This window comes from Tinamus guttatus, unplaced genomic scaffold, assembly GCF_059628265.1.
Source record: "Tinamus guttatus ecotype Peru unplaced genomic scaffold, ASM5962826v1 Tinamus_guttatus_pri_ptg000007l, whole genome shotgun sequence".
Taxonomy (NCBI): Eukaryota; Metazoa; Chordata; class Aves; order Tinamiformes; family Tinamidae; genus Tinamus; species Tinamus guttatus.
This window is the reverse complement of record NW_028288541.1, coordinates 1,839,365-1,867,198: the sequence shown is the minus strand read 5'-3', so window position 1 is coordinate 1,867,198 and position 27,834 is coordinate 1,839,365. Positions and strand designations below refer to the sequence as shown.

The 27,834-nt window shown below is 54.5% G+C and overlaps 1 protein-coding gene across 1 annotated transcript; it reads right to left on the bottom strand.

Annotated features, from left to right (window-relative positions):
- Positions 1-1,038: 1,038 nt before the first annotated feature.
- Positions 1,039-27,621, bottom strand: DPYSL3 (dihydropyrimidinase like 3). The gene is made up of 14 exons (XM_088521603.1): positions 27,545-27,621; positions 18,892-18,980; positions 17,281-17,465; positions 14,968-15,132; positions 14,097-14,158; positions 13,557-13,637; positions 10,755-10,823; positions 7,905-8,025; positions 5,939-6,095; positions 3,407-3,548; positions 2,835-3,005; positions 2,119-2,298; positions 1,247-1,409; positions 1,039-1,156 (listed from the first exon to the last, which is right to left on the bottom strand). The coding sequence occupies exons 1-14, from the start codon at positions 27,581-27,583 to the stop codon at positions 1,068-1,070; spliced, it is 1,713 nt and encodes a 570-aa protein (XP_088377729.1). The 5' UTR covers positions 27,584-27,621; the 3' UTR covers positions 1,039-1,067.
- Between the last annotated feature and the right edge of the window lie 213 nt (positions 27,622-27,834).

Sequence of the window (27,834 nt, the reverse complement as noted above, 5' to 3'; positions counted from 1 at the left end):
AAAGCAGAGATGCACGTAAGGAGGACAGCCAGAACAACAACATCTGAGACAAGCACAGCTGGCGCCGCTGGGCGCTCACGTCTGGGCAGCGCCGACTCGCTGCCCCGGAGCTGCTGCCCACCCAGCGTGTGGCTCGACAGCTGCAGCGGCACCTGCGCCTTGTCCCAACACTTTGCACAGTCAAAATCATCTCCTTTTTGTGTTTTGCCTTTCTTGGTGCCAGGAATGTGACTGTGTGAGAACAGATGGGCATGAGAGGAGTGTTGCCCCTTGCAGGCAGCACGGCTGGTGTCCGCGGGGCAGCGTGTGGGGCACGGGTAGAGCCGTCCTTGCCCGCGTTGCTCGGCCGTGGGCTCTGGGCGCAGCAGGTCAGGGGCAGCAGCTCCCCGGGGCGGGGGCTTGCAGGTGCACATGTCCAGGTGCACATGTCCGGCGCCCACACTGCCCAGGACTGCTCCTGCCACCTCCCTGCCCAGCAGTCGCGTTCGCTGAGGGGCCCTGGGGCCTCACTGCTCCCTTCCCGCTGGGCTGCGGGGCAGCGGGCAGAGGGCAGCGTCCTGCCCGCCAGCCCGCGGTGGCGCAGGGCAGGAGGCTGCGGCACCACCCGCCCCGGCGGGTGCTGTGCGGGCCCGGCGCGACGCTCACCCCTCCCGCCCCTGGCTCCCGCCCCGCTGTACGGGGAGCCCCGGGGGCACCGCGGTGCCCTCGACCCTGAGCTCCCCTATCGCCCCCCTCCCCGCGTCCTCCCCGGACCCATCGGCCCCCCAGGCCCGAACGGAGCGGCCCAGGCGGCAGCGGCAGGAGCCTCCGGGGCCGGAGACGGCACCGCCCCGCCTCCCCAGCAGCCCCGCCCCGGGGCGCCCCCCCGCGTGCGCCCCCCGACGAGGCTCCCCCAGACCCTTCCCGCCCTCCCCAGCACGAGGCACCGCCGGGCCCCCCCTCCTGTCACCCCCCCGTCCCGTCCCGTCCCCCCCAAGACGAGGCGCCTCCAGGCTGCTGCTCTCGGACTTTATTGGCTCCCCTCGCGCTCCCGCCCGTCCCGGGCGCGGCCCCGCGGCGCGGCGGCCTCAGCTGAGCGAGGTGATGTTGGAGCGGCCGCCGGGCGGCGCCACGATGCGCTTGCTGGCGGAGCGCACGCCCTCATCCACCTGGGAACCTGCGGGGACACGAGGGCAGGGAGGGAGGGACAGCGGGCGTCAGGGCCACGCACCGCCCGGCCCGCCCGCCCGCCCCGCGCGCCCCTCACCTGAGAGGCTGAAGCCTGACTGGTGCAGGTTCCGCACCGGGGGCACCTGCCGCGTGGGCGACCCCCGCGCCGAGCCCGCCGGGGTGCCGCCCTTGGGGGTGCCGCTCAGGTCGAACACGGGCCCGTCGTACAGGCCCCGTGGCACCGCCTGCACCTCCGACATCTGCAACGGCAGAGCATGTAGCTGTGAGCGCTGCGGCCCCCCACGCGCGGCCATGACCGCCATGGCCCCCCGCGTGCAGCTGTGACTGCGATGTCCCCTTGTCCCCCTGCCAAGTGTGCAGCTGTGACCGCAATGGCCCCCGAGCGTGGCCATCCCCTCAGCCCCCTCAGCGCACCGTCATGACTGTAACACCTCTGGCCCCCAAACACAGGGCTGTGACTGTGATGTCCCCTTGCCCCTCCGAGCGTGCGACCGTGACCGCAATGGCCCCCAAGCACAATGTGACCGTGACAGTCCATCAGCCTCTGCCCAGTTTGGGGCATGGCCTCCCTCCAGCGCCAGAGCGTGGGCAGGCTCCATGCAGAACCCGCCCCCGGCACTTCTGCTGCGTGGATGGGATGAGGAGGAGGTTGCTTCCTGCCCCTCTCCTAGTTTTTACATTAAGCTCTTCCCTGCAGGCTCTGCAGCAGCAGAGCAACAACCAGGAGCTAGAGGACAGGCATGAGTCGCTGTTCACCCCGTCGAGCCTCCTGCCTCTGATGGTGGAGAATGAACAAAATGGAGGGCAAATGTTCAGAGAGCCCCAGTGCCAGCGTGGGATGCCCAGACTCACAGCCCCAGCTCCAGGGTGCAGAGACCCAGCCAGCGGGCAGGGAAAGGGCAGCTCCGGGATGCGGAGCCTGGCCGCCCCCGCGCAGCCCCCGCTCACCTTCCTGCGTGCCTGGATGCGCTTGTAGACATAGTCGGGGAAGGGGCTGCTGGGCAGGAAGCGTCCCGTCCCCTGTGTCACATGCAGGTTGCCATCCTCCAGCACGATCTTCCCCTGGCAAATAACGACCAGCGGGGCCCCGCGCAGCTCCATCCCTTCAAAGATGTTGTATTCGGCCACCTGCCGCAAGTGGGTGACACTGGTCAGGAGGGCGTGAGCAGGGCTGGGCTGGAAGGCCTGTCCCCATGGGCCGCGCTGTCCCCAGCCCGCGCTGCTGCAGTCACCGTGCACACAGGAAGCCCACGAGAGCCTCTCCAGCCCCACAGGCCACCTCGGGTTCACTGCTCCATCACACCAAGGACCCTCCAGAGCCTCAACGTGAACGAGGACCTGCTGCCTCAGAGCTCCGTAGCAGCAAGGCCTCGAACAACAAGGGCTGTCTGTCCCGGGCTGACTGCAAGGCATGAGTGCAGTCTGCTGGCCAGGCCAGGAGGCATTTCCATGTGGAAGGGAAACCCACATAAAGATGAACATGTCATTACACCTGCGTGATTCAAGGTCACCAGAGCGCCGTGGCTGGATGAGACCTGCGCTGGGCGCAGACATTCGGCCCACAGCCACAGCCCTCCCCGGAGCTCCGCTGTGAACAACCAGGGCAGCCTTTACCCAGGGCTCCTTGGCACCCCCACCCTCGCAGGTGTAAGCAGAGGACTTACAGATTGGTGGTTTTTCGCTGTGACAATCTTCACCGCATCAGGATCCCATATAACCAGATCGCTGTCTGAGCCCACAGCTATTCTCCCCTTCCGTGGGTAGAGGTTGAAGATTTTCGCAGCATTAGTGCTCGTCACTGCCACAAACTGGTTTTCATCCATCTTTCCTGTGGCCTGCTCAAACACAACAGACATGAAGCGGTCTCTGGGAAAAGACCCACCCTAGGAAGCACCGTGCTCACAGTCGAACACAAGGTACCAACTAGTCTGGCCCAGAGTCAGCATCACTTACTACCTTCAGACAGACAGACCAGCGGAGATGTAAGGGGACAGGGACTTGCTGGAGCAGCGTTGGGGCAGGGACTGCGGACCAGGGCTCTCGGCCCCCACCGCCATCCCCCGGGGCCCTGCAGCACCCATGCGTGCCACACGCCTGGCCGGGTCACCCGGCCTCCCTCCCGCATGGTTCCCCAAGGAGATGTGATGCCGCGTGCCCAGCTCTGCTAGGGACAGGACAGGACATCCAAGGTGCCTGCCCATCCCATCCAAACGCTTCTCTCTCCATGCTCTCTTACCACTGCCTTGTCCCAGATGACAGACATGCGCTCCTCTATGCCGTTGGTCCCCTCGGGGATTGCTGTGAAGTTGTCTTTCCCAATTGCTTTCTGTGCAGTGCTGAACGTGCAGTGGGCACTTCCTGAGACCTGGAGGTCACCACTGAAGGGTGACGGCAACAAAAGCAGCATCAGTCATTTTGTTGGTAAAACAAGAGCCAAGACTCAACAGCCAAGCATTTGCACCAAGTGAAATGGAAAAATACCCAGAGTTGGAAAGGGTATTTCTGGCACGTTGTTGGGTTTTCCTGCCAGGGCAGCCTTCCCGCCACGTGGAGAAGGGTTCCTCTCCCACCTGAGCCTGTCCCCTAACGCAGCTCGTGCATCCCACGGGGCAGACTCGACCTCCCCCTCTCCAAGGGCTGCCGTGGGCTCCTGCACAGCTGCACTGTGCAGCAGCAGCAGCGCCTCCGGCTCCTCAGCGACACTCAGTGCCGCGAGCAGGGGGGCTGCGGCGCTGGGGAGGGACGTGGCGGCGCCGAGCGGCTCTGTGAAGCCGGGTTGCACAAGTGCGGAGCAGTAGCCCCAGAGGCGCTGCCCCGCGGGGCTGGCAGCGCTGCAGCCTCTCTCCCCATCATGGCCAGCAGAGCAAACGCTGCCCCAGCCAGGCAGGCACTGCCGGCGAGGTGCCCCGTGGCAGGAGGCAGCCCCGGCGCGGCTCTCTCCAGGCTGCCCCACCAGGCTCCCTGGCGCTTCCCAGCCGCTGCCTGGCAATGCTGTTTGTGAAGACTCCCTGCTGCCCGCACAGGGCTGCCGGGCAGCCGAGACCCTTTGGTCTCTCCCATTCCATGCAATGGCAGCAGGGGGCAGGAATGGCCAGTGGAGCAGGGCTGGAGCTGGCGCAGCGCTCTGGAGAGCCAGGGGACACACAGCAAAAGGGAAGACGCACGTGCTGGGCAAGAGAAGCGCGGCCCAGCCCAGGGCTCCCACAGCACCTGTGGGCGCTGCGAGGCAGCGCAACACGGACACAAAGACCCTGGGCTGTGAACCACTCCTAATCCACTGGTAATCTCTGTCTTCCTTTAATAATTTCTGCCATATGTCTGACTGACTGCGCAGCCCAAGACCTGGTCTATGACAGAACCTGCTTCCTAATCTCCAGATTTGTCCTTGTGCAAGAAAGCAGACAGCTGGATCCTCTCCACGTGTCGGAGCCCCACAGGAGATGACCCTGGAAAGGCGTCAGGACAGAGCGTGGCACAGACACACGTGGGCTGCAGGCTCAGAAATGCTCGTCTCGCCTGTGGGGGTTGGGTTAAATCTAAGACTGAAGGGGACGTGAGGCCGAATAAGGCAGCTGGGGAGCCGGGCTCTCGCCTCCCCGCCCCCGTCCTTACGGGCTGCACCTACCGCACTCTTCCCAGCTGAGCGAAGGCTCGTGGGGCTCGTACACACACGTGACCCAGGGGACGTGGCACGTTCAGACCCCAAATGCACTCGTGCCTCTCGTGCCAGCCAGGACACTTTGCACACACGCAGCAACACCTCCCTTCCCAGCACAACCTAACTTGCCATTCTGCCAATATTGCTTTTACTGACTCGCCATCCCTTGTTCATCTAGTCAGAGATTTTTCTAGCATTAGCTCAAAGGTTATTTCCATTTACGACTGCCTCAGTGTCAGCTGTCCACGGGCTAACATGGCCCAGCTGCCACATGTGCAGTTCAGCAAGCAAGCACAGGGTGAAGGAGTTTGTGATCGCACCTGGCACGCGGATGCAGACGGCCACGGACTCTGCTCCCCGCTGCTGCGCACTCCTCAGCAGTGAGAGATGGGGTTACGAAGAGCTGCAGTGATTTTATTACTTCCTCTGTATTTTCAACAGATCCCTTCCCTACGCCTTGCCCCTAAGGGTGGAAAACACTCTACCATCCCTGTTGGATATGCACGAGCTGTCCTTAAAGGCCTTGCACACTCACAGGTGATACAACTGCTCACCTATATAAGTGAGAGAAAAATCTGCCTTTTATTCCACAGAGTGGATTCATGCAAGTTAGTGGATACCCTGCAATGTCCAGATCTTTTTCTGCACAGCTGCAACCCAAGCCCTTGCTCCCCATCCTGTTTCTGCGGAAGGGCTCCCCTGGCTCACAAACGCAGCAGCGCCTTGGTAGGGCAACCTTCCTTGGCAGTTCTTTGCACCTGCCTCTGTTTAGTAGCACAGGTCTTACCTGCCAAGATCAGAACAAATGCCCCATTACTGACAAATCTCCATTAGCTGGTCCTCATTTCCTTGTCTTCTTCTGGGTACTTAAATGGTTCATGACTACTGGCCCTAGTGCTTTTCTTGTTACCGATGTTTAATTTATGGTGCCTCCCCCGTCATTTCATCAGGCAACTTATTAAATAATGTACAGTGAAGTGATGCAGACTGAAGTAACCCAAATCCTCAATAACCTCTTTCTTCCCAAGGCCAAAGGCTTGCTCCTACCTTTCTAGTAGTATCAGTCGCTACAGTATCCCCTGCTGCTTTTTGGTCCTCGCAGCCACCTACCTGGCCAGGAGAGAGTTGATGTAGTCGGGGGTTGTTGGGTCTGGGCTCAGGGGTGGCGAGATCACAAACGCCGCAGCCTTGGCCCAGTTCTTGCTCCAGTAGTGAGTCCCATCAGTCCCAAGACTAGCCGTGATTGGCTCGCCAAACACAACATTGCCTGAGAAAAGGGACAAAATGGATGTGGTTTCATCAGAATCCTGAGACTTCCTCCCTTCCAGGGTTATGCTCAGCACATGCCCAGAGGACCCCACCAGTCTGTCTTGCAGTATCTGCTTTGATTTGGGACTCTATGAGGCCCACAGTGGTATCATGAGGAAGCCTTGCCCTCCACCACCACACACGCAGGCACCAGGGACCGTCCCAGGCCAGCAACTCCAGGGCGCAGAGTCTGCGCTGGTCTGGAGGAAGGACAGAGCGGGTAGACGGAGCCCGGAGAGCTGCTGTCCCCCGCAGCTACCACACAGGAGCAAGGGCAGCAGCGTGGCCTCCTGCAGGCCGCTCCATCCAGCCTTGGGCTGCCTTTGCATTGCCTCAGCCTGGAGGCCGCCTGGCCCCCTCCGCGCTGGGCTGCTCCAGCACCACAGCTCTGCAGCTTCACCCTGGCACTCTCAGCCCAGCAGCGACACAGCCACGTCTCAGAGCTGACACAGCACAGAAAGAGCTGGCAGGAGCCAGGTAACTCTAGTAAGTAACAGCTCTCAATAGAGGAGGCAGACACAGTGCTGCCTGACACCTAATCCACAGCAAGCCGACCGATAGTCAAAGCTCTCACAATGTCTTTCGTTGTCATCTCCTTCGACTCCTCCTTCCTTATCCCTTGTAAATATTTAGCAAGGGTGCCGGCTGGCTCCACTCTCCCTGATCCTGTTTCTCACTTGCACAGTGGTTCCTTTCAGGCACATCCTGGAGCCTGACTCCAGGGACAGGGCAGGGGAGAAGGCAGCAGCTGGTGACTGAGGGCTCTGCACACTAGGGCTCGTCACACTGATAAACTAGGGCGGGGACCACAAAATTGCGTTTCTTCTCAAACTGTCTCTGGGTGCGTGTTTCTAGCTGCAATGCTTTGGGGATGCATTTATCACTGGTTAGTCTCAGAGTTACCAGCTCCTCCAAGATCCGCTACACAAATACATTTTCTACACTTTCTTTGTCCCTCTGCAGAGGTTGCTCCAAGTCTCAGTGCCATTCAGAAGCTCCACAGCAGTTAGTGCAGGAGGGTAGAGAGCTCCTTTACTCCTCACCAGCTGAAACCCTAGTCCTGAAGAAGCCCACGCGGGTAGAAGGCTAAACTAGAACCGCTGCAGCCTCCCTTAGGCTCAGCTAGCCAAAGTTGATGGCTTTTGCAGACCAGCACCGAGCCACAACCCTGCTCATAAGCGTCTCACTCCCATGTGTGTTTCCTGCCAGGGCAGGAGTGAGGGACACGGGGAAGGCTGCTGCCACTCCTCACATCCAAGGTCCTGCCCAGAGAGAACAGCTTCCGTCAGCCTCCTTGTGCGCCAGCTCTCGGGCAGGAGAGGTGCAGACCTGCCTGCACGTGCGGGAAGGGAGTCCCTGTGCTCCTGTGTCAGAGGGGCTCCCAGCCCCCCAGAGAGTCCCCCAGGCCTCCTCAAGAGCCACCACATGGAGCAGAGGTTGGGGCTGTACCCAGCAGCTCCGAGCACGTGCACGCGGGTGCGACGAGTCTCCTTACATACAGTTCTTCGCTGCCACGGATTAACTTTGGTAATTGGAGCACCACCCTGCCCCACAACCCAGATCTGTGTTACCTGACACGACGACCAAAGTGGCTCCCCTGCTGTGGTATGGCTCCCCCCTCCCCAAGGGACAGGGGAATCCAGAACCGCCCGCAGCCCCCAGACGGCTTTCAAGGCACAGTCTCCTCGGCAGGAACAGGAGGGAGCAGCGAGCGGCCGTGCGGGGCCCCAGGGTGCCGGCAAGCCTATACACAGCAGCAGCCACTCACCTTTTTTCCTGGCTTGCGAGATGAGGTCAGCAGCACTTTTGCTCATCACTTTAGTCACGTACAGGGGGCAGTTGGTCTGGCTGGCAATAGTGATGGCCCGGAAGACAGCCTCTGCTTCCAGCTGGAAGAGACAAGAGCGCGTGGCTTGCGCAAAAGGGACGGACTGGCACGGAGGAGTCCCTGCTCATCTCAGCACACCATGGATTGCACGGGACACCCTGTGCCCTCGTTATTATCCTCGCCACAGGACCCTCCTCACAGTGTTGAACTCCCTTAGTATGATGCCAGGATCATTGGGCTGATCGGTGGAGTCTTGTTTGCTTCCTTGGAAACCCCTTGCTGCCCTCGAGGGTTGCCCCTTCCACAACACAAATGTTTACAGAAAAGACGCTTCACTCTGAAGATAAAACTCAGGCAGCCTTTTAATAGCATTTTAGCACTTGTTACAGTGAGGAATTCCCCCAAGGCAAGTTAATCAGGGAGGTTTGTGGGAGGAAAATTCAGTCTTCCTCGGGCCTGGCTCAAAGGCTCTTGGGGCATGAGGCCCCCACTGACAGGCTGTCGTGCGTGGCACTGGCACTCACGTGTCACAGCAAGGGTCACAGCAAGAGATTGCTACCTGGCTGCTCCTCCCTGGACCGTTCCAGTGCAACTGGCTCTCCTGGGGCTTTGCCTGTCCTAACTGAGCCTCATCCTGCGCACAGCTGGGGAAAACGGCTACATTCCAACAGGCCGCTCGTGGCATTCGCTCTGTCCCGCTACCGGGCTGCTGGCTCCATAGCCTATTGCAACAGCCACTCCATGTGTCACTGTCTCACTCGCTGTTAGAGCCGCGTGGATTTTCAGCACACGGGATATCTTTGGAGTCTTACATCAGCCCTTGTTCAGCCTGAGCTCAACCCGAGGTTCTCCAAGTGTTTGCTCTACAGCTCGGCGTAAAGCTTTGGCATGAGAAAGTTCAAAACAGAAGCCTTAAAAAGACAATGTACCAATCAGCTAACTCCCTGGGGACACAGGCCTGCCAGCAGCAGGGCACGCAGTGAGCATTCCTGTGGGCCAGGCAGCTCGTTGTGCAACCTGCCCTCTCCCAGCAGCCAGAGCAACAGACCGCTGCACCCAGAACCACTACACACAGGCACTCGCTCTGCTTTGAAACTTGTAGGAGTCTATGGAGGCAAAGTTCCTCAGCCTGGTTAAAAAGAGTTTTTCAACTTCTGCCTAAAAACATTAAGCAGAAATGCAAACAGTAAAGTACTTTTACCAGAGCACTTACGAGGTCGTGGAGCTGATGAGCTTTAACATGTGAACAGAAGCAAACACAGTCATTGCAACCAAAATGATTCCGCATTCTGTAGTGGCACCACCCTGCACTACCAAATCATCTCCAAGACAAGAGCACATCTTTATCCCCACCCCGCCACAGTCACTCTAGCACAGAGCTCACTAAAGCGCTGCCTCTTGCCACCTTCACACAGTTGGTTCAACCTACGGGCTTTATGGAGGCCGACAGTGTCACTGCACGTCAGTGCCATCTCATATTTTTCTGTGTAGAGGGTGTTCTGGAACAGGGACACTGTATTTTCAAAGTTAATCAGATCCAGATTCGGCTGCACAGATTCTATCTAGAGCCTTCTTGTACTGTTCTCAGATGCTTTGTGCTTTAATAGCATCTCAAGACAAACACTCACCAAGCCTTTACTGGCTTTGGGCAAGAATCACAGAGCTGGCCTTACAGGACAGCTCTCAAATTTGGCACAATCCAGTTTCCCGTAATTGTGCATTAGCTTGCCAGCTAGCGGCAAAAGGTCTAGAGCCATGAAAATCAAGGTCAGTTTGCACACAGAGAGCATCTAGTCAACTATATTTTTCACTGGGTCTTTTCTCTGTACAGGAAAGTATGTTACTGTCTCATCCTTCACAGAGAATAAGCTCTGTATCACACTAGACTACATACACTGTTACCAGCCATAATACAATCATCTTCTCCTACTGTTCATTTAAGCCAACTGATTCTACTCCAGCACACCATGGAGCACAAGTCTGTCCCTGTGCTGCCCCGCTCAGAGCTTTGCTGTCGTACCAGTTCTCTATTGTTTCCTTCTTTCATGTGCTGTGGGAAGTTAAAAACAGTTCTGAGCAAGGAGCTATCTCAAGCTGACATTAAAAAAAAAAAAAGCCCCACTAAAATTAGACTCAACTCACATTAATGAGCCAAACAGAAAAATACTCAGTGAATTAAAAATAGAAGTAATCTAATTAGTATCTTGACAATGATTTGTAACCAGGAAATTCCGTCTCTCCTTCCCTCCCACTCCTTCCTCCAATGGCTTTGTCTGTCTCATTTTAAAACACTTTAGACCCTAAGCAAAGATTGGTCAGGGGCAGGGTGGAACCTCTGTTTATGCTCCAAATGATGTGAACAGTGAATTTTTAGAGAGACTAACACTCAGCATTTGATTCTTCCCAGGCCTTTTGCACCAGTGGAATCACCTATAGCAAATGGATGCCCAATAACCAGACAGATGCTGCTACACCCATACCACATTTTTTACTGATTATTTAATCTCCTGAAGACTCTGAAGTCCTTGGCTCTGTCAGGACACTCAGGCAAAACTGAAAAACGTTCATCACCAAAGTGCATCTCTCTCTTTGCTGAGCTGGTGTGAACAAGGCAGGATTGCTTTGTAAATACTGAAAAATGGATATATAGGTATACATATAAACACACATATACACATGCACAACTACATGCACTTGCACACACAGAGCGCTGTTTGGCCCCAGTAAACTGCTATGACCTATGGAAAAGGGCTTCAGGCAATAAGGCTGGAACAGACTCCTGCATCTTACCTCCTCGGGTCTGCTCAGCACGTGGCCCTCCGGACCGGTTATTCCCATTTCCAACATCCTGGTTTGCTCCTGGATCATTGAAAGCACAGAGAGATGTTATAAGACTCTAACTCTAGCCACCATGCAGAAAAGCAGATCCACGGTTGCAAACAGTGCCCTAGGCCCACCCTCCCCTACAACCGGACGACCTCACACGTGTGGTGAGCTTTCTGAGAGGCCATAGGATCAAAGGAAACCACCAGAGAGGATGGGGAAACAGGAGAGCTTGGAGGGCTCCTGGACACTGACTAGAAGGTCCTTTACAAAATGAGCAGAGAATGGACAGAGAAAGACTCAAGACTCCTCAGCTTCATGAACAGTACTTGATACACCTCCTTTCCCAGGCCCTCCCTGGCTCCTCTTCCAAAAGTCAAGCAATCCAAGTAGAAATTACTAAGGACAAAAAAAAGCCCTGATTGAAAGAAGCAGCTTCCAGGGCTGTGAAGCGCCAGCTCAGAGGTGTCTTGTGGGTAGACTGTTGAAATATCTAGCCAAGACCATTCCTTTGATCAGTCTTTGTTTTCATGTGAAACGGCCAGCAGATTGGGCAGTGGAGTCCCAAAAAGTCCAAGGAACGTAGTCCGAAAGGATGTTCAAATACCAACCTCTTAATTCACACTCCTTCACTTCCCAAGAACAGGAAAAGAGACAACAAGAGACGAGTAGTTATGGAGCGTAACTGAACTGTCTTCCCCAGCCCCAACAAACTGGTGTACTTGGACTTTATCTCGTCCAATACCATTTGCTACACAGTAGCCCAACACAACCTACCAATCTGAGCTCTCAATAGCATGTCTTCACAATTCCCTTACAAATCCAGCTCCATTAGCTAACTGCCTGCTTGGAGCAGGGGAAAATTCTTTTCTTGCTGCACCACTTTTCAAACACAGTTTAACTCTCTGAACTGACTGTGTGCAATGCAAAGGCCTTTGTTCCTCTGTATTGAAAAAGAGCTGCGGTTAGAGTGAACATACCATCCTCAATCGCCTGTTCTGTTCCACTAGGGCAACCGTGAATGCACCGCTTCAGCTTTTCTTACACTGAACTGAGCTGTCTACTAGATTTTGCATTTAGCAGGGGAACATAAATGAGCTTTGTTTCTATCCAGAAGTAAGTAAAATGTCTCTCGTTTATTGCTCAAAAGCTGCCACACAGTTCCTCTGAGCCTCACAGAAGCCAATATGAAAATATGAGATGTTCATCCAGATGGAAAATATTAATCTTTTCCTGATAGGGGCCAGAGCAGCTCTTGCTGGCGACAACATGCCTGGCATGAAAACAACCAGCCTCCACCCCAGGCTGGCATGGAGCAGTGTGCGGACGGAAGGGCCGTTCCCACGCAGGACGAGTCTGGATCCGGCCTCCTGAGGACCTGCTGGACCCAAGGACCCACGCGGCCGGCGCTCTGCAGCTCAGCTCTGTCCCTGCACCCGTCTCTCCTCTCCAGGATAAAATGCTCAAAGGCCACAAGCAGCCGAAGGAATCAGATTTGAGGGAGCGACTGAGCCAATTTTAAGCAAAACTAGCAGAATGTTGCCGAAAACAGGCACTGTGGAGCAGCAATCGAGTGTCACCACCCTGCACCAGGGCTCGGTGCCCAGCACCAGCACAACTCCGTGCTGCTTGGAGGAAGCAGGAACACAGGTAAAGCAGAGGCGAGCAGTGAAAAGCAGGCAGCTAAACATGGCACTGGCTGCTGCTGTGCAAACTCACTGCAACGCGAGGGGAGGCAGCGCGCAGCCCCCGCGTGCGCCCCGCTCCCGCGTGCGCCCCGAGACAAGGTAGAGCTCTAGCGAGGAGGGGATGCTTCTCTTCCAAGACATGGGGCTTTCAGACCTCTTTTCTCACTCAATTCATTCGCAAAGCTGCAAAAGCTTTGTGAAAGAGAAACAACATTCCAAATGTTCTTTATAAGCTATTTATTTAGGCAGCTGTTTTTTTTATTTCCTGTATTCTGGCACAAAATTTCTGCCTGTTCCAACATGATGCTGCTTAATAAATTAATATCTTACAACTTTTTTTTTTTAAGTGACGATTTCGTTTTCAGAATCTCTCTTTTGATTCTCTGAATCAAAATAAATAAAGGAAATTAAGGCTAAATTAAGGTTTCATTTCCTACTGATGTGCAAGGAGCAACTTGGATAGTTTGAAAAAAGAAAAAAAAAAAAGAGAAACCTATTTCACTTTTGGATTTTCATTTAGCAAGGGAAAAAAGAGTGGGTGGTATCTGTTCTGGGCTCACCTGTAAAAGCCTGTCTTAACAACTCCACAAGAAACCGTCTACTTAAAGAGAAAATTACTGCCAACATGTTTTTTTTTTTAATTTTAAAAGTCATAGAAGTGTTTTAATTGATCTTCAGCTTCATTGAACTTTTAAGTTGAAAATGCTTAGCTGTATCTGATATCCCTGATATCTGATTATTTCATTTTGTTCCATCTTTAATAAAAAAAAAAAAAAACATGTTGGTGATAACAGAAGAATCATATGCTCCGAAACATGTGTGCTTCTGATTTCTTTAGGTTGTGTGCTGTGAGCTTTCTATATTATGAGCTTAAATGTCGTGCAACCTCCTTACCACGGTTCCCACCAGATATTTCACAGCAGAAAATGTTGGTTAATCCAATATCACTGTCAAGCAGCATCAAAGGGATCATCTTTCAAAAGATGCCCATGCAGCTTTAGTGTCATTTGCTAACATACTGCATCAGATCTGTCTGCCTGGGCTAGATTTTCAGTACCTGCATAACCAGAATAGCAATTACCTGTGCAATGATATCTCCATTTTCAGCATGAACTTGAGCTATGGCACCCAGCTCTCCCAGGCAGCTGAATATCTCATACAGCTAAAACAGAGATAAGAAAAAATATTACTACACAGGCACATTCCTCTGGCTTGTGCGAGGCCTAAAAGATCCCCAGAATGCATCTTTCAACAGAAAAACATGGCAGCCGCAGTGGAGCAGGGGGGTTCAGCGTCCCGCTCCCTGGCCGTGCCGGGCGGTGCTTTCAGAAAGCTGCCTGCACCCACAGAGACTCTCCACAGTCCCAGCTCCAGCTCTCCTTGCCATCTTCGTGGGAAGTTCGGTCTCAGCTCTGCATGCGGCTGCTAGACTGGACTCGCCGCTGTGCAGGGAGTCCAAGGGCCACACGTCCGAAGAGAGCAGGGATAAAGAACAGCGGCTGCAAGGCCCCCACGAAAGCTGCGTGGACTGAATCTCTCTGTTACAATTACCCAGTATTAGGATTACTTTTCCAGCTACTGCTCTACCAAAACAAAACCAAGGTGGCAATGAAGCTCCTACCTCTGTGTTTGACATCTGGTACAAATCCTTGTAGGCCATATAAACCATGAAGGAGTTAACTCCTATGGGACAAACAGAGAAGAGAAAAAAAGTGAGCTGAAGAATTGAGTGCTCTCTCTCTCTCTCTCTCTCTCCCCCCAAATACATCCAAAGCATGTGAGAATTACTCAGACCTAATGGAATGGGAGCCTTTGGCAAGAGCGGGAGGTCAAGCAGAAGGTTGTCTGTTTTGGTTTGCTTTCCCTGTTAGTTTATCTTCAGGACACTCGCTTTCCATGCAGGATCCCAGCAGATATTCAAAAACAAGAGGACAAAAGAAAGCAAAACCACTACTTGCTACTGGGCTGCAGCAGTCTCAGCCCATTAAGAGCAGAGAGCCCACAGTGGGTCCCTGCAAGAAGGGACTGATGTGGACAGTTACGAGCAGAAGACACTTGGAACATTGGGCTTTTCCCTGGATGAGCACAGTCCCACATACTTGTGCTTTCTTTACGTACAGTACCTTTGTGCTGAGGCTCCTAAGCAGGACTTGTGCTCACCAGCAATCTGAGCTCTGAGATTTTCCAAAGCACTTTCATGCCCAATTTTTGTGAAATTCATTCATACAATGCCAAGAATTCTGATGTTTTGCAACAGTATTTTGACTTTTCTCCCCAGGAGCGCACGGCACCTCACAAGCACCATCAAACAGCCTTCCCCTCCCCGCACGCAGGCCATTCCTGCAGTTAACAGGTGACAAGGAAGCCGCAGCGAGATGGGGCCGGCGGGGTTGGGCCTGCCCGCGGACCATCCGCAGGGCCCTGCCCGCTGCCGCGACGGCCAGTGCGGGGGGCTGAGGACGGCCACGAGCCACGGGGGGACAGCAGCAAACCTTTCTCCTTGGCCATGGTCTGCACTTCCTGCCTGACGCTGTCGTTCCAGTGCGTGATGTCCACGTGCAGGGAGTAGTCGCAGCAGGCCTTGCCATCCGCCCACTCCCGCCACTTCTCGTAGGCGTCCGCCAGGCTGGACTCAGGCTCCGGGAACACGTGGTCCACTGCAGCGGGCAGAGCAGAGGGGTCAGCCTGTCCCCACGCACAGCTGCTGCCTGCCCCAAACCCTGAGGCTCCCCCACGGCCCCGAGGCTGCTTTCTGAGCTGCACACATTACGGGAGGAAGAAAACATCGCACCACCCTTGAAGAGCTCCCCTGCCACCTCCAGGATTTGCTTGGCCTCTCCTAAGTGCATTATCGGAAACGAAAGGCTCTGTGCATTTCCTTAACAGCCCTTGGCACAGAACCAGGGGCTTTTACAGGCTACTGCTGAGAAATCAGCTGAAAGCTGAAGGGCCTTGTCCTTCCTCACCCATACTTCCATCCTATTAAAACATAATGCTCTCCCTTACTGCAACACTAATGCACTGTTTATTGCCCATGATGTAATCCTCACACCTTGCCGCAGTCCATTTTACACAACTGTTTTCTTTTTTTGGCCCACTGGAGAAGGAGAAACAGTGAGGAGAGGAGGGCAAGAAACAGTGAGGGCAAGAACCCATTTCTCTACTGAGAATATCAACAGTTGCTCTTGCAGCCCCTGGAACTCTGCAAAGTGCAGACAGCTGCGAGTACTGCAGGGGCAGTGAAACCCAGACGGTAACACATCTATGGTTTTCCCCAGGGAATAACGTAGAATTCCCTTTCCTTTTTTTAGTTAGCACTGTTTGTTTCTCTTGAGTGGTGCAGGATACCGGGGCATTGCTCTGTTCCTCTGCTTGGAGTCATCTGAGCACGCTGCCCTATTTTTGTTCAATAGAAAAAATATATATTATGTCAGTGTTCTTTCCTGAAGCTCTCAGGGGCATCAGACACTGGAACACTGCAGGATGCAGGATCTAAAGTTGGGCAAAGAGCCCCACACAAATCTCTTTCCCCAGCACTTTAGTAGCACTGAAGAGTCTCCAAAACACATCCCGCTCCTCATTCTCTAGTCTACAGAGAAATGAATTTCAAAACCTTGCAAATGGAGGCAAACTATACTTGCTGCTACACTGAACAGAGATCACTGAAAAGATGAGCATACTCTCAGGGATCTTTAAAATAAACAACACCAAGAAAAGCAATCAGAAAAAGAAAGAACTGAGCAACATTTCAGGAGCACAACACCACCAACAAAAAAACTTAAGATGAGGAGTTCCATTTGGATTGGGATATTGCAAATGCCTTCCCCAGATCAAAACAGAGTCATGTCTGAAATGCAGTGCAAAAAGTAATCGTGTGAGGGCTAATGGACACAATATCCAGCACCGTTATTCTGATGTATATCCTGTCTCCCTCGCCAGGCGCCACTCTGGTAAAGGAGCAAAATCTGGACCTTCATTCCTGCACCTCTCCAAGGCAGCTTGCCCTGCTCTGCACCCTGTGGTTACTGTTACCCAGTACTGAAGCAGAAGAGGGCCAATGCACTGAGCTTTCATGTCTGAGTAGCCAGAAGGTATGTTTTATCCATTGGCAGTAAGATTTACCTTCAGGCCCTACCTCTTTACTGCAGATGGATGAAAAGATACCAGCATTTTGCTCCAGCCAGGCCTGCCCTGCAGGTCTGCAAAAGCAAGGGCTGCACTCTTGGTTGCATTTCTTCTTTCAAACCCTTTCCCGTCAGAGACGCCAGCAAGACAGGGAGCAAAATGGGCTGTGTTGGTAAGGAGAGCAAGCACCCTCGACTGGGTCTCTGCATGAGATGGCTCTCAGCTCCCAGCCATTCTCTTGAAAGTTTGTAAGTACCAGAGGGGCTACCCTTCTCAACCCCTCTCTCAGTTTTTCACAAATCTCAGCTATGCTTCGTTCCCAATTGCTTGTGACATGTGCCTCCTCTGTAGAGTCAGAACGACAGCCACCTGTCAAGAATCCTCTCGAGCATCTTTCTCCTTCGTCCAAACTTACCCTCTAACTCTTTCTTACCCATTGCCATCTCTGTCCATTTCTGCTGCCCCAAGCAGAAGCCCAACACCCTCTCTTGGACTCTACTCTCTTTCTCTTCAACTTCTTGAAATGATTGTGAAAAAAAAAAAAACTGCACAAAGCTTAGATGTCAACATCAAACAGGCTCCATGCAAATTTAGGGTGCCGAATGCAGCAGTGCTTTAACTGCCCTTGAAACACAACAGCCCACAGGGTTTGCCAAAAAGAGCCTGCCTGCTGCACTCACTGATCATAGTAGTTCCACCAGCCAGGGCCGCTTTTGTTCCTTGGAAGAAATCGTCCACAGCTGTCATCCCCTTGTACGGCATCTGCAGGTGAGTGTGGACATCAATTCCTCCAGGAATCACCATCTTCCCATTGGCTTCTATGGTTTTGACCCCTCCAGGAACAATCAGATTGTCTCCGATTTGCCTGATGAGATCACATCAAGATGGTAAGTCACGCGCAAAGGAAAACCAGTCACAACATGATCAAGCAACAGTTCAGCTAGGGAGCAGCCAGGGCCAAGCCCCTCTCCCCATGGGAAATGCCCCTCTTCTGCCCATTCCCATACCTGGGCTTGCAGGCATCAACCAAGTGAAGACACTGTACAGCAAAACGCAGGATCCTGTTGCCTGCTTAAAACTACAATTTGCATAGTCTGGGGCAGGCTGCCATCTGTCAAACTTCCTTAGTGGTGTCTGTGATGGCACCTGCTGTCTAGGACAGGCGTTGGGTTGGGGTGGCCGGGTGTGTGATCTCATGATTTCTGCAGTGCAACTTCCTAGGACACTTCACGCTCCACTGACTTAAGAGTCAGAAATCCCCAGTTTTACCAGTGATTTTGAAGGAGAAGCTCTGAGGACTGAGTAATAGTTCTACCTGTTTGCCCAGGGCTGATGCTCATGAAAACCCTCGCATCAGCTCTGCTTCCAGTAAACAGCACCCCTAATCTCTCCTCTCCCCGGCCTTCTGCCCACCATAAGAAAGGCTCAAGCCCGAGGCTTACGTACAGAGGAAGATGATTTCCCAGCCTAATGCTATGGCTGCCAGGCCAGCCCAGGGCCTGCCAGAGTTTGCTCCAGGACCTCCCCTTCATGGTCTGGCCTTCATGCACCTGAAGGGCCACTTTGCTATCAGCAGGGCCATGTGGTAGCGAAGGCACCTGAAACCCTAAATATCTAGCAATATCTTCTAAGAACAGGAAACCTGAAGTATTGCAGAATATATGTACTGATAACTTAAAATACTCCTATTTACACTCCTCTGAAGTTTGTCATGTTCTCCACGTGACATTCTCCTCCCTGGACATATCCAGTTCTCCTGCTGGCCAGGTCCCCGGAATCTCAGAACTCCCTTTGCTCAAACCGCCCCCCCCCCCCCACTTCAATCCTTTTATCTGCCCATATGCAGTGCTCAGCCTTCAAATCACTTCTTCCAGAAATCCTATTTTCATCAAGCCTTTCTCAGTCTTTCTTGATACATCAAGATAAAAAACAGACTGGTTTTATGGGAATTTCTGATTTCCCTGGCACATCAGGGAGGTAAATGTGGAAACGTAGTATATTCCTTATTTCATTCCACCTTAGCAAATTCACGTTTTTTCCCCCTAGAACATCAAACATTCAGTAGATAGAACTGCTTGCTGTAATGTCTTTATGGCCATAAAACCTGACTTCTTTGCACCTTTTCTATTAAGATGATTCCATCAGCAAATGATTCAAACTGCTCACTGCACCCTTACAAGAATTCCCAGGTGAGTATATTTCACCTCCAAGGCAGACTACATCTACTACTACCAAAAAAAGCTGAGCTAATGGGAGATGGGGACAATACGCTATGTACATCTCATACTTACTTTATGAGACCATCTTCCATGTAAATATCAGCATAGAATGACTGATCATCATTGACTATTCTCCCTCCTTTAATAAGGAGACGATCACTCTGTGAAAGGAAAAAAACAAAGCAGTCATCAGTACTAGGCAACACATGCAGCTCATGCATTCCTTACCTGCTGGTGCTGCACTCTTCCTGGGAGCTCCCCAGTGGTACCAGGCAGCTCACCCCAGCAGCGGTACTGCCGAGAGTTCACATCTCTACTCAGAGAACATCAGGAAGGACCAGGATTGAAGAAAATATATTCACAGGGCTGTGTCTGTGTGAAACAGGTGTTGCCAGGAACACCACAGAGGTGGAATGAATATAAAGAAGAAGCTTTGAGGACTCAGCGAAAATGTTTCTCTAACATCCACAGACAGAAGTCAAAAGCTTCCTAGACCAGGTCATTAGGCACATAATTCTGCAGGCAGCAGAAGCCACGCACCAGTGTTTAGAGCAAGTGCATTATCAGGTGCACTCTATGTCTTTAAGTCTTACCCAAATACCATACAAAGTAAACTTTGTAAAATATTAAAAAATGTAATTTATCTCTCTCTCAGCTGTTAACACCTTGCAAAGAGCACTAACAGCACAGACACTGGCGGGCAGCCCTGAAGACGATGTCTCTGTTGCTGGGATCCCTCCCTCTCATACAGGCTCAGAGCACTCCCTCCAGGATGACGCTGTTTCAGAGCTTCACAGTGACGCGAGGAGCAGCGAGCCATGTTCCTGCTTCAGCACTTAGTCCTTCCTCTGTTCTCCTGCCTAACAAGGTGAAGGACCAGCAGCTTCCTCCAAAGAAGCGCAGCCTGCCTGCCCGCTGACCCGAGGCCAAGGAGGGGCATCGAGCTGGAGTCATTCTTGCCTCTCTTCTTGTGCCCAGGCGTTTGGATCTGGGCAACCCAGCATTAACTGATGGGGTAAAAACAGCAGATCTCAGGCAAAGTCAGACCTGAGGCCTCGTTTGGAAATATCAAATCATTTCAGCAATTTTCAACCTTTGAGAATAAATGAATTACTAAATGCATGTTTGAGGCAGGGCTTTCATAGGCTTTGCATATATTTGTTATGGCTGAAGGTCTTTTTAAAACAAGATGTCTAATATTGCTCAGTTTCCTTTGGACTAATTTACTACACTAGCACAGGCAGCAGAGACACAGTAAAGGTACAACATACAAAGCTGAGGGGTCTCCGCTAGGATATAAGGATGGATCTGACTTCAGTGCAGCACATGGAACAATTGGGATAAAACTCGGGAGGTGGGATGTGAGCTGCGAATCAGCCACCCCAACAGAGGAGAACCGCCTGACTCCAGAGCACTCCCTGGGGGAGCGACACGGCTGGGCAGGATGCACGCGGGTGGATTAGCCGAGAGCTCCCTACAGCACCAACCTGCAACCCGCACGGCTTGCATGGGACACTGCCAGGGCCAAGACAAGGGGAATTTGAAGGCTGGGAACCCTCCTCTGTGCTGGTATGAGAATCAGCTGCAGGCAGCACGGGTGCATGCAGCCTGAGCTCTCATGTGCCTGCCGGGATGCTCAGAGCATGAGCTAGCTATTTTTCCCCTTTCAGAGAATACACAATCTTTCCAATCATTTGTTACACCATTCCTAGAGCTTCCGAGCTCCCCTGCTTTCCTTTCAGCTCCCTCAGTGCCTGCAGCCTCAGCTTTGGCATCTGTGGGTGGTGCAAGTCCCCTTCCACAGCCAGATCTGGACCTAGGAGACTGCAGCAGGACTCTCCCAGCAGGCTCGCGCCGTGAATGCTCCTGCACAATTAATTCCTCTGCAGGGAACTGGGTTTGCTCTTTATCCACTGCCCTGGGGGTGAATTATGGAGATATCACCATAGCAATGGCAATTTGCTGGCAATAGTAGGGTGTGAGAGAATCCCCCTATGTCACTGCAGCTTGTAACAAGGAAAGCCGGGAGATCTGGGTGTGTTTTCACAGCGCACTCATTCATTTACTGCAAGACAAAGGAAATGGGTGGGGAAGGGCCTGGAAGGAGCTGTGCTCTTAACCTGGCCTGCATCTCGGTGCCAGCGCAGAAGGAGTACTCAGGAATCACCCCCAGCCTCTCCTCATCCAGCACACAGGGGATTCTCTGCCCTTATGCGATAAGCAGAGGCCCAGCCATGGAAGTGGAAGCCTGGTGCTGGCCTTCCCCACTCAGCACTTACCTTCCCACCAGGGAAAACAACAGCTAAAGCTGCCACCCTCTTCCTGCCCTGTCCTGCACAGACAGACCCACACCAGAGTCCAGGCGTCACGCGAGGGATCTGGCAGAGCCAGCTTGCGTCCCGGGACAGCTCTGGGAGCAGGGACACGCAGCTGGCTGCAGAGCTCCCGAGAGCACCTCTCACAGGACACAGCCCCTGCGAAGGTACCAGCCCCAACTAGACACTGACTAATCATCAGCACCTTCCGTTGCATGCGGTGTCCTAAGGCACAGCAAGGGCAGGGGCACAGCGTTCTGGTTTAGAGCAGCTCTCAGATGCGCCCGTTTACAGAGCCAGGGACGCCCCAGGACCCTGAACCATCCCAGAATGGAAACGCATGTTGTTAACAAGCCACTTTTAATCCTGCTCCTCAGCACAGGGTCCTTAGGGGACCCTTTGCTGTGCCTCTATCCAAATGTCATCTCACGAATAACAATGTCATTTTAAGTTCAGAAAATTCTACAAGTCTGAAGTGCAACTGCAGCCAGTTACGTATGGACTGTAAATCACAGGAGGAAGACAACTAAGCCACAGCTTTTACGGATGCAAGAGAGCAGCGTTTAAGCAGCACTGCAAGAAACGTAGATAGAAATGACCATGCAACAGTAACAGGAATAATCCTTCTCCAAAAGCCTCCTACTGACAACCATGGATGAACTCCGTTCCCAAGAATACATGATCCATGTGTCAGTTTAAGCGTGTGAGCGCTCTCCTCTCACCTCTGCCCACACTTGTCTCATCTGATGGTGCCCAAGTTCTCCAAGGCACGGCACATCCTGATACACACCAGGAGCTTCCACAGTGAGATCCAGCTTTGCATTTAGTCATTTGCCAGAAATAAATAGCATAAACGGCCCTTTGAGCTAGACTATCTGAATTCCCCATGCCAGGGCTCAATCTGTCCATAGAAACTCAGAGGTCGGTCTCGGATTCACTGGAAGTCCGTGTAATAAAGCCTCACGCTATCACTCGTTAGTAAGGGAGCGACAGGAAAGGGCACTCAGTCCTGCTCCAATAGGCCCCTAATCAGACGCTTGCAACCTCCAGGTCCCACTGAGACCTCTGGCAGAGCCCTGGGACCGGCGTCGCGAGCGCAGAGAAGCCCTGAGCCGGGCTGCACACAGGGCACTGCTGCCATGCGGCCCACGGCGCCGTGCTGGACACAAACAGCTACCCGCAGCACGCGGGCACGGCGTGGCAGCAGCCCAGTGTCCTCCAAACCAAAGAATCCTGCAGGTAGTGGGAAAAAGTGGTGTGTTTGCTACATAGCTCATAAGAGCATTTTGCAAAAGAGATAGAACAAAAATAGGCACTTAGAAAAAACAATCACATATTCTTCTGGCTGAGTTTTACACAACTGTATTTTGAGTATTTGTTACTTTCGTTTGTTTGTTTGTTAAGGAGGACAACTTTTACAAAACATAATCCAGAGAGAACTTCTTTATGAGATCGTGCATTTCATTTTTGAGTGTAGCCAAGACTACATTCTGCAGCACCGCACACAGTGCACAGCCGCCTTGGGCTGGGGCGTGAGATCCAGACACCAACACCTGCTAGGTTTATTTCACAGCCCAGTGAGACAAAGAGAAGCAGAAAAATCAGGAGAAAAGAAATGTCACTTGTGCATTTCTGCTCGAGTTGATCCTCAAGGCTTAGCCCTCCCAGGCCTCACTGCCAGGTGCTCCTTCCTTAGCCATGGCAAATCAGGGCCATGGTTAGGAAGGCAGAGAAGACAGCCCTGGTTTTATTCCAGTCAAGGCACACAAAACCTTCCCGCTGCATCCGTACAGCCCACACCACACCAGACCCTCTTCGGCTTCACCAAGTCCACCAAAGCAGGAAAATTAGGGTCTCGCTGCCCAGATCCCACAGGCTGGCAGGGCTCTATTTCCTGACTCACGCCTACCTCACAAGCCTCACCTGCCCAGACAGCCCTTGGAGAAGTGGCAGGTGCTGGTGATGCTGCCTCTGCCACCCCTCTGTGGTACCTCAGAGCAGGGGAAGCAAAGGGTAATGGCAGAAGTAGCACAGGGAGCCGGGGCGGGTGACAATTACTGCATAAACTGTCAGTATTAACCAAGCAAACATGCCTGTGCTCAAACACAAATAGCCCTTCTGTGTTAGGTACAGTGCTAACTCTGTGTGTATACAAATTAAACTGGTAGGTTCATTATGGCTGGAGCATGAACGAGACCTTCATTCAAGGGGTCGGACTCCATCCCATGGTCCTCCCTGAATCCGGCTGCCAGACGCTCCCCTCTGTTCATACAGGGAGAGAAGGGCTGCATTAGCTCCTGTCCATTAAATGCAATGAAAAAAGCAAAATAAAATCGTAATGAAATCACATCTACAGGCTCTGGCTGTGTCCAAGGATGTATCTAGAAGGGGGAGGAGGAGCAAGGAAGTGAACAAAACGGTTGCAAGGCCCGACTTAACAGGCAGGCTCATGCAGCACGTCCCCCGGAGCAGCGTCGCGTTACAATAAACGCCCTGTCTCCCCTGCCGGGCAGCCCGCGCTTCCCGCAGCCGCACAGTGCCCAGCGCGGCCGGCCTGCGCCAGCGCCCACAGCACCAGGGGCACTGCCCCGCGAGCCGTGCCAGGAGCGCCCCCAGGCCCGCTCCGCCAGCCCTGCCGGGGCCGCCACAGTCCCAGCCCCCCGGCAGCACCCTGTGCTCAACCTCCTCTGCTCCTCTTCCCGCTGGCAGTGGGCATGAGTTACAAGAAGCTTTCAAAGCCAGTACCCGTTCCCCCCTACCCACCCTGTGCTCCTGCTGCTTCCAAGCATCATCTGATCATTTGAGACCCTAAAACATCAGGGGGATTCTAAATGTTCCTCCATGTGAAGCTCACAGCAAAGGGAAGGGGAGGCAGCAGCTTGCAGCAGCAGCCGAGTCCAGCCAAGAACAGCGCTCCCTTATTTGCAAGGCACAAGGGCCTCATTAGTGCTGCACGGGAGCAGGTGTGTGGCTTTGCCGCTCTTCGCCCCGTGAAAGAGACACTTGCAGCACTCTTTCATCAGCAGCCAGGGGACTCCTCCTTACACGGAGCTCTGGCTAATGAATCGCGTGGCAGCCTGGAAAGGCCCCAAGCTGGAAGGACGGGGTGGCCGGGCTTTAACCACGCTGGCTCTCTCCACATGGTCTGGGTGCTGAGGAACACGAGGCCAGCGGCTGCTGGGTTACCACAATCTGTCTTGTTCCACGGCTGAGGCTGAGGCTCTCCTCCCCACCCAGACCTGACACGAGGCACTACCACCCCTGGGCAGCCCTCGCTGCTGTACAGGCGCCTCAGAACCATGGTTAGGATTTCCGTGGGCCACAATGAGGTGGTGGAAAGAGGTGGGCACAGCCCACACCATGGGAACGTTCAGGAGCCCTGATCTGTCTGTCTGGCAGGGCAAACGCTCTTTGTGAGAGAGCACATAGACCAGGAGATTCTGATTCAACCAAAAGCTCTGTTAACAGTTACGCTGTGAAGTCAGGGCAAGCTACTTCCCCACTTCGCCCCTGCACTTCTTCACAGGGGTATGAAAACATACTGTGGGCAGCAGCAGAGGAAATATTTTGATTAGATCCCACAACAACCAAAGAAAACGAGCTAGTGAGTCTCTCAATAAAACAAAAGGCTGGCTGTGTCTTTCCTCTGGAGCTGAGCTCCCAAGCAGGAGCGTGCTTGAGGGAGGCAACACCGCGTCTGTCAGTCTGACATGTGCTGAACAGCCAGCACCCAGCGAGCAGCAGCCCTCCCAGGCCTAAGGGGTTAGGAAGACACCCTGGCAAAGCCCCAAGGTCACCAGCTCCCGATCCAACCTGCGTCCGGCCCACAGCGCATCGCACCGCCCAGCCGCCCGCCTCCTCCCTGCGCCCGTCCCGCTGTCACCTGCCGGCTCTGACCAGCACTCCCAGCTCCAGCTGGGAACGATCCCCACACCCGGATACCCTGCACGCACCCTGCAGTCATGCTCCCATCTTCTCTCTACTGGGATTTTCCCCAGAAATAAACAGAAATTGCTGCAAATAGATCCACTGGGAAAATTCTGATAATCTAGAAAGCTCTGTCAGACACTTGCTATGATTTGTGACAGCAAATTTGTTGCAAATCCGTTGTGTGTGGATAGGAAAAAAAGAGCAGAGCATTTGTGCATCTCAGAACCACTCTGGACAGTTCACGCAATAGCTATGAGAAGCGATTTCCAGCACCCGCTTCCCCAAAGGCGGCCTGGGTGCAGAGGAGGGCTCCTCCTCACGCACACGCTCCGTGCGCTCGTGTCCAGCACCATCCTGCTCCTGGGATTCCTGGGGTCCCTCATACTCCTGGCACTCAACCACCGTGCTTTAAAGGGTCTCTCGGGTCTCCTACAGCCTAACTGCAAAACAGAGTCCTCATGTTTCTGAAAAGTGCAGCGTGGCTGACAGCTTGCTGCCCACAAGAACTGCTACGATGCAGCAGGGCAGAGAGCGGGGCGGGGATCTGAGGGAAACAGCAGCCAAGGGAGCCGCAGTCTGCAAAAGGGCCTGAAAAGCCTCCTTCTAGGGAGATCCCAGTAGCCAAGGTTTTCTTTGTTGTACTATTAGAAAAGACAAGAAGACTCTAACCATGACCATGGTTTCACTCAGTGGAAGGCCTGGCTGCAGGCCATATGGGGCGTTTGTCCAGAGTTTGGGAGGAGTCACATCCACCGCCCCAAAGACAGGACACACATGCTGCAGGTCGACAGAGCAAGTGCGGCCAGAGCATGGCTGCCACAGACCAGAACTACCTGCAAGGTCAGCTCCAAAGACACCTCGCCTACCGTGTTTCCAGCTTCAGTAGCTAATGAAAGGACTTTATACTGGGAAGGTGAAGCAGCGTGTGAGATTCTGCTAGCACTGAAGTAGGGAGGTGACCACTGGGCTCCTGAGGAGCAGGAGGCCCCACGCAGGTGTCTTGTAAAGATCCCCCTACACAAAGACCCAGGGAGCGGGAGAAACTGCGCTGCAGCAGCAACGCTGTTATCCCAGCAGTGCTCTGAGGAGAGGGAAAGGCAAGATTTGTCAAGAAGCAACGCTGCGGACACAAGCAACTGACTCGCTGGGGTGGCAGAAGAATTTCTCTCTACACCATTTGAGGTCTTTGTGCTTTTCTGAGAGCACTGTCTTTACTCTGCAGCTTATGGAGAACAGTTAAGCTTGAGCGCTTTATTTTCCCTTTTTCTCCCAGCTGCCCCAACCATTCCCTGGAGGAAGCCAAGAGCCATCAGAGTAAAGCCATCAGAGAAGCAGAAGAGCCGATCACCTTCCCACATAGCCTGCACACACCGCCTGCCCTGGCAGACGCACCTCTCCCAGCACCCCATTGAGGGGTGAGCGCAGAGAGGCACCGAGGGGCCCAGAACCTTGGGCTCCCTCCCGCCTGCAAGGGACCCGGAGGCTGGATCCTTCTCTGTGCTGGGGACGCACCGCTGCAGGGGTGGTGCCCACACCGTTGTGCGCACCTGGCACCTACAGAATCGCTCAGCATCCGCGCGCCCAGCACCGCTGCACCCAACCAGCACCGCTGTGCCCAACCAGCATCACTGCGCCCACGCAGCTGCCCAGCACTGCTGGACCCACTGGCACCGCTGCACCTGATCAGCACCGCTGCACCTGCTGGCACCGCTCACCCGCGGAGCCGCCTGCCTGCCGTGCTGCTGCAGACACTGCAGACAACGCCTCGCACCACATGGCAAGGGACGCCCATTGCCGGATGGATGGTCAGACAGACAGCAGCACAGACGTACGACATCCCCGGCCGCTTTCTTCTGCCCCGTAACTGCAGCCGCTCCCGAGGCATTCACTGCCAAGAACAATAGGCACCAGCGCGGGGGGTTCACGTGCTCATCTCCCCCCGCATGTGAACGCGCTAAGCAGCGCGGCTGGGTGCGGAGCAGCGCGGTGACCATGCACAATCGCGTGCACTCAAACCGAACAGCCAGCCGAGTGTAACAGGGAGCAGCGAGCGCCATGACCCTGTGCGCGCAGGGCAGCGCGGGGCGTCCCGCATGCGGTGCTGTCACCTCCTGCGACAGGTTGAGGGCGGCGGCAGCCACGCGGGGTTTGCTCCTCCTGGCCGGGTCTGTGCGGGGCACAGCCTGGGAGGGGACCGTGCCAAGGGGGCGGCTGCCCGGGTACGGGGCTGGCAACCCGGGGACGGACATCCCCGGCGGGGGGCACAGCCCGCGGGAGGACCCCCGGGGGACGCTCAGGCAGGGCGGCAGCCCCCGTGCGGCTGCGGCACCGGCGGCACCTGCGCGGACCGGGAGCTTCGTGCGGCGGCGCCGCCTCGGACAGGGACAGAGCGGGGGCCCCAGGGCTGCCGCCGCTGGGGGATCCCTCGGGGCCGCCCCGCGCACAAAGCGACGGGACGTGGCGGCAGCGGCGGCACTGACCGTGATGCGCGGGATGTTCTTCTTGCCCTGGTACGACATGGTGCCTCGCCCCGCTCCAACTCCAGCTCCGACCCCGGCTCCGCTCCGCTCCGCACAAAGCAGCCCGCGCCGCCGCCGCCGCCGCCGCCAGCCGCCCCGGGGCGGGCACGCGCCGCCCGGCCCCGCCCCGCCCCGCGCCGCCGCCCCGCGCCGCCAGGGGGCGCCCGCAGCACGCGCCGCCCCACGGCGAGCGGCCCCGCGCACAGCGGGCCCCGCGCCCCGGGCACTACAGGCCCCACGCCTCGCGTTTC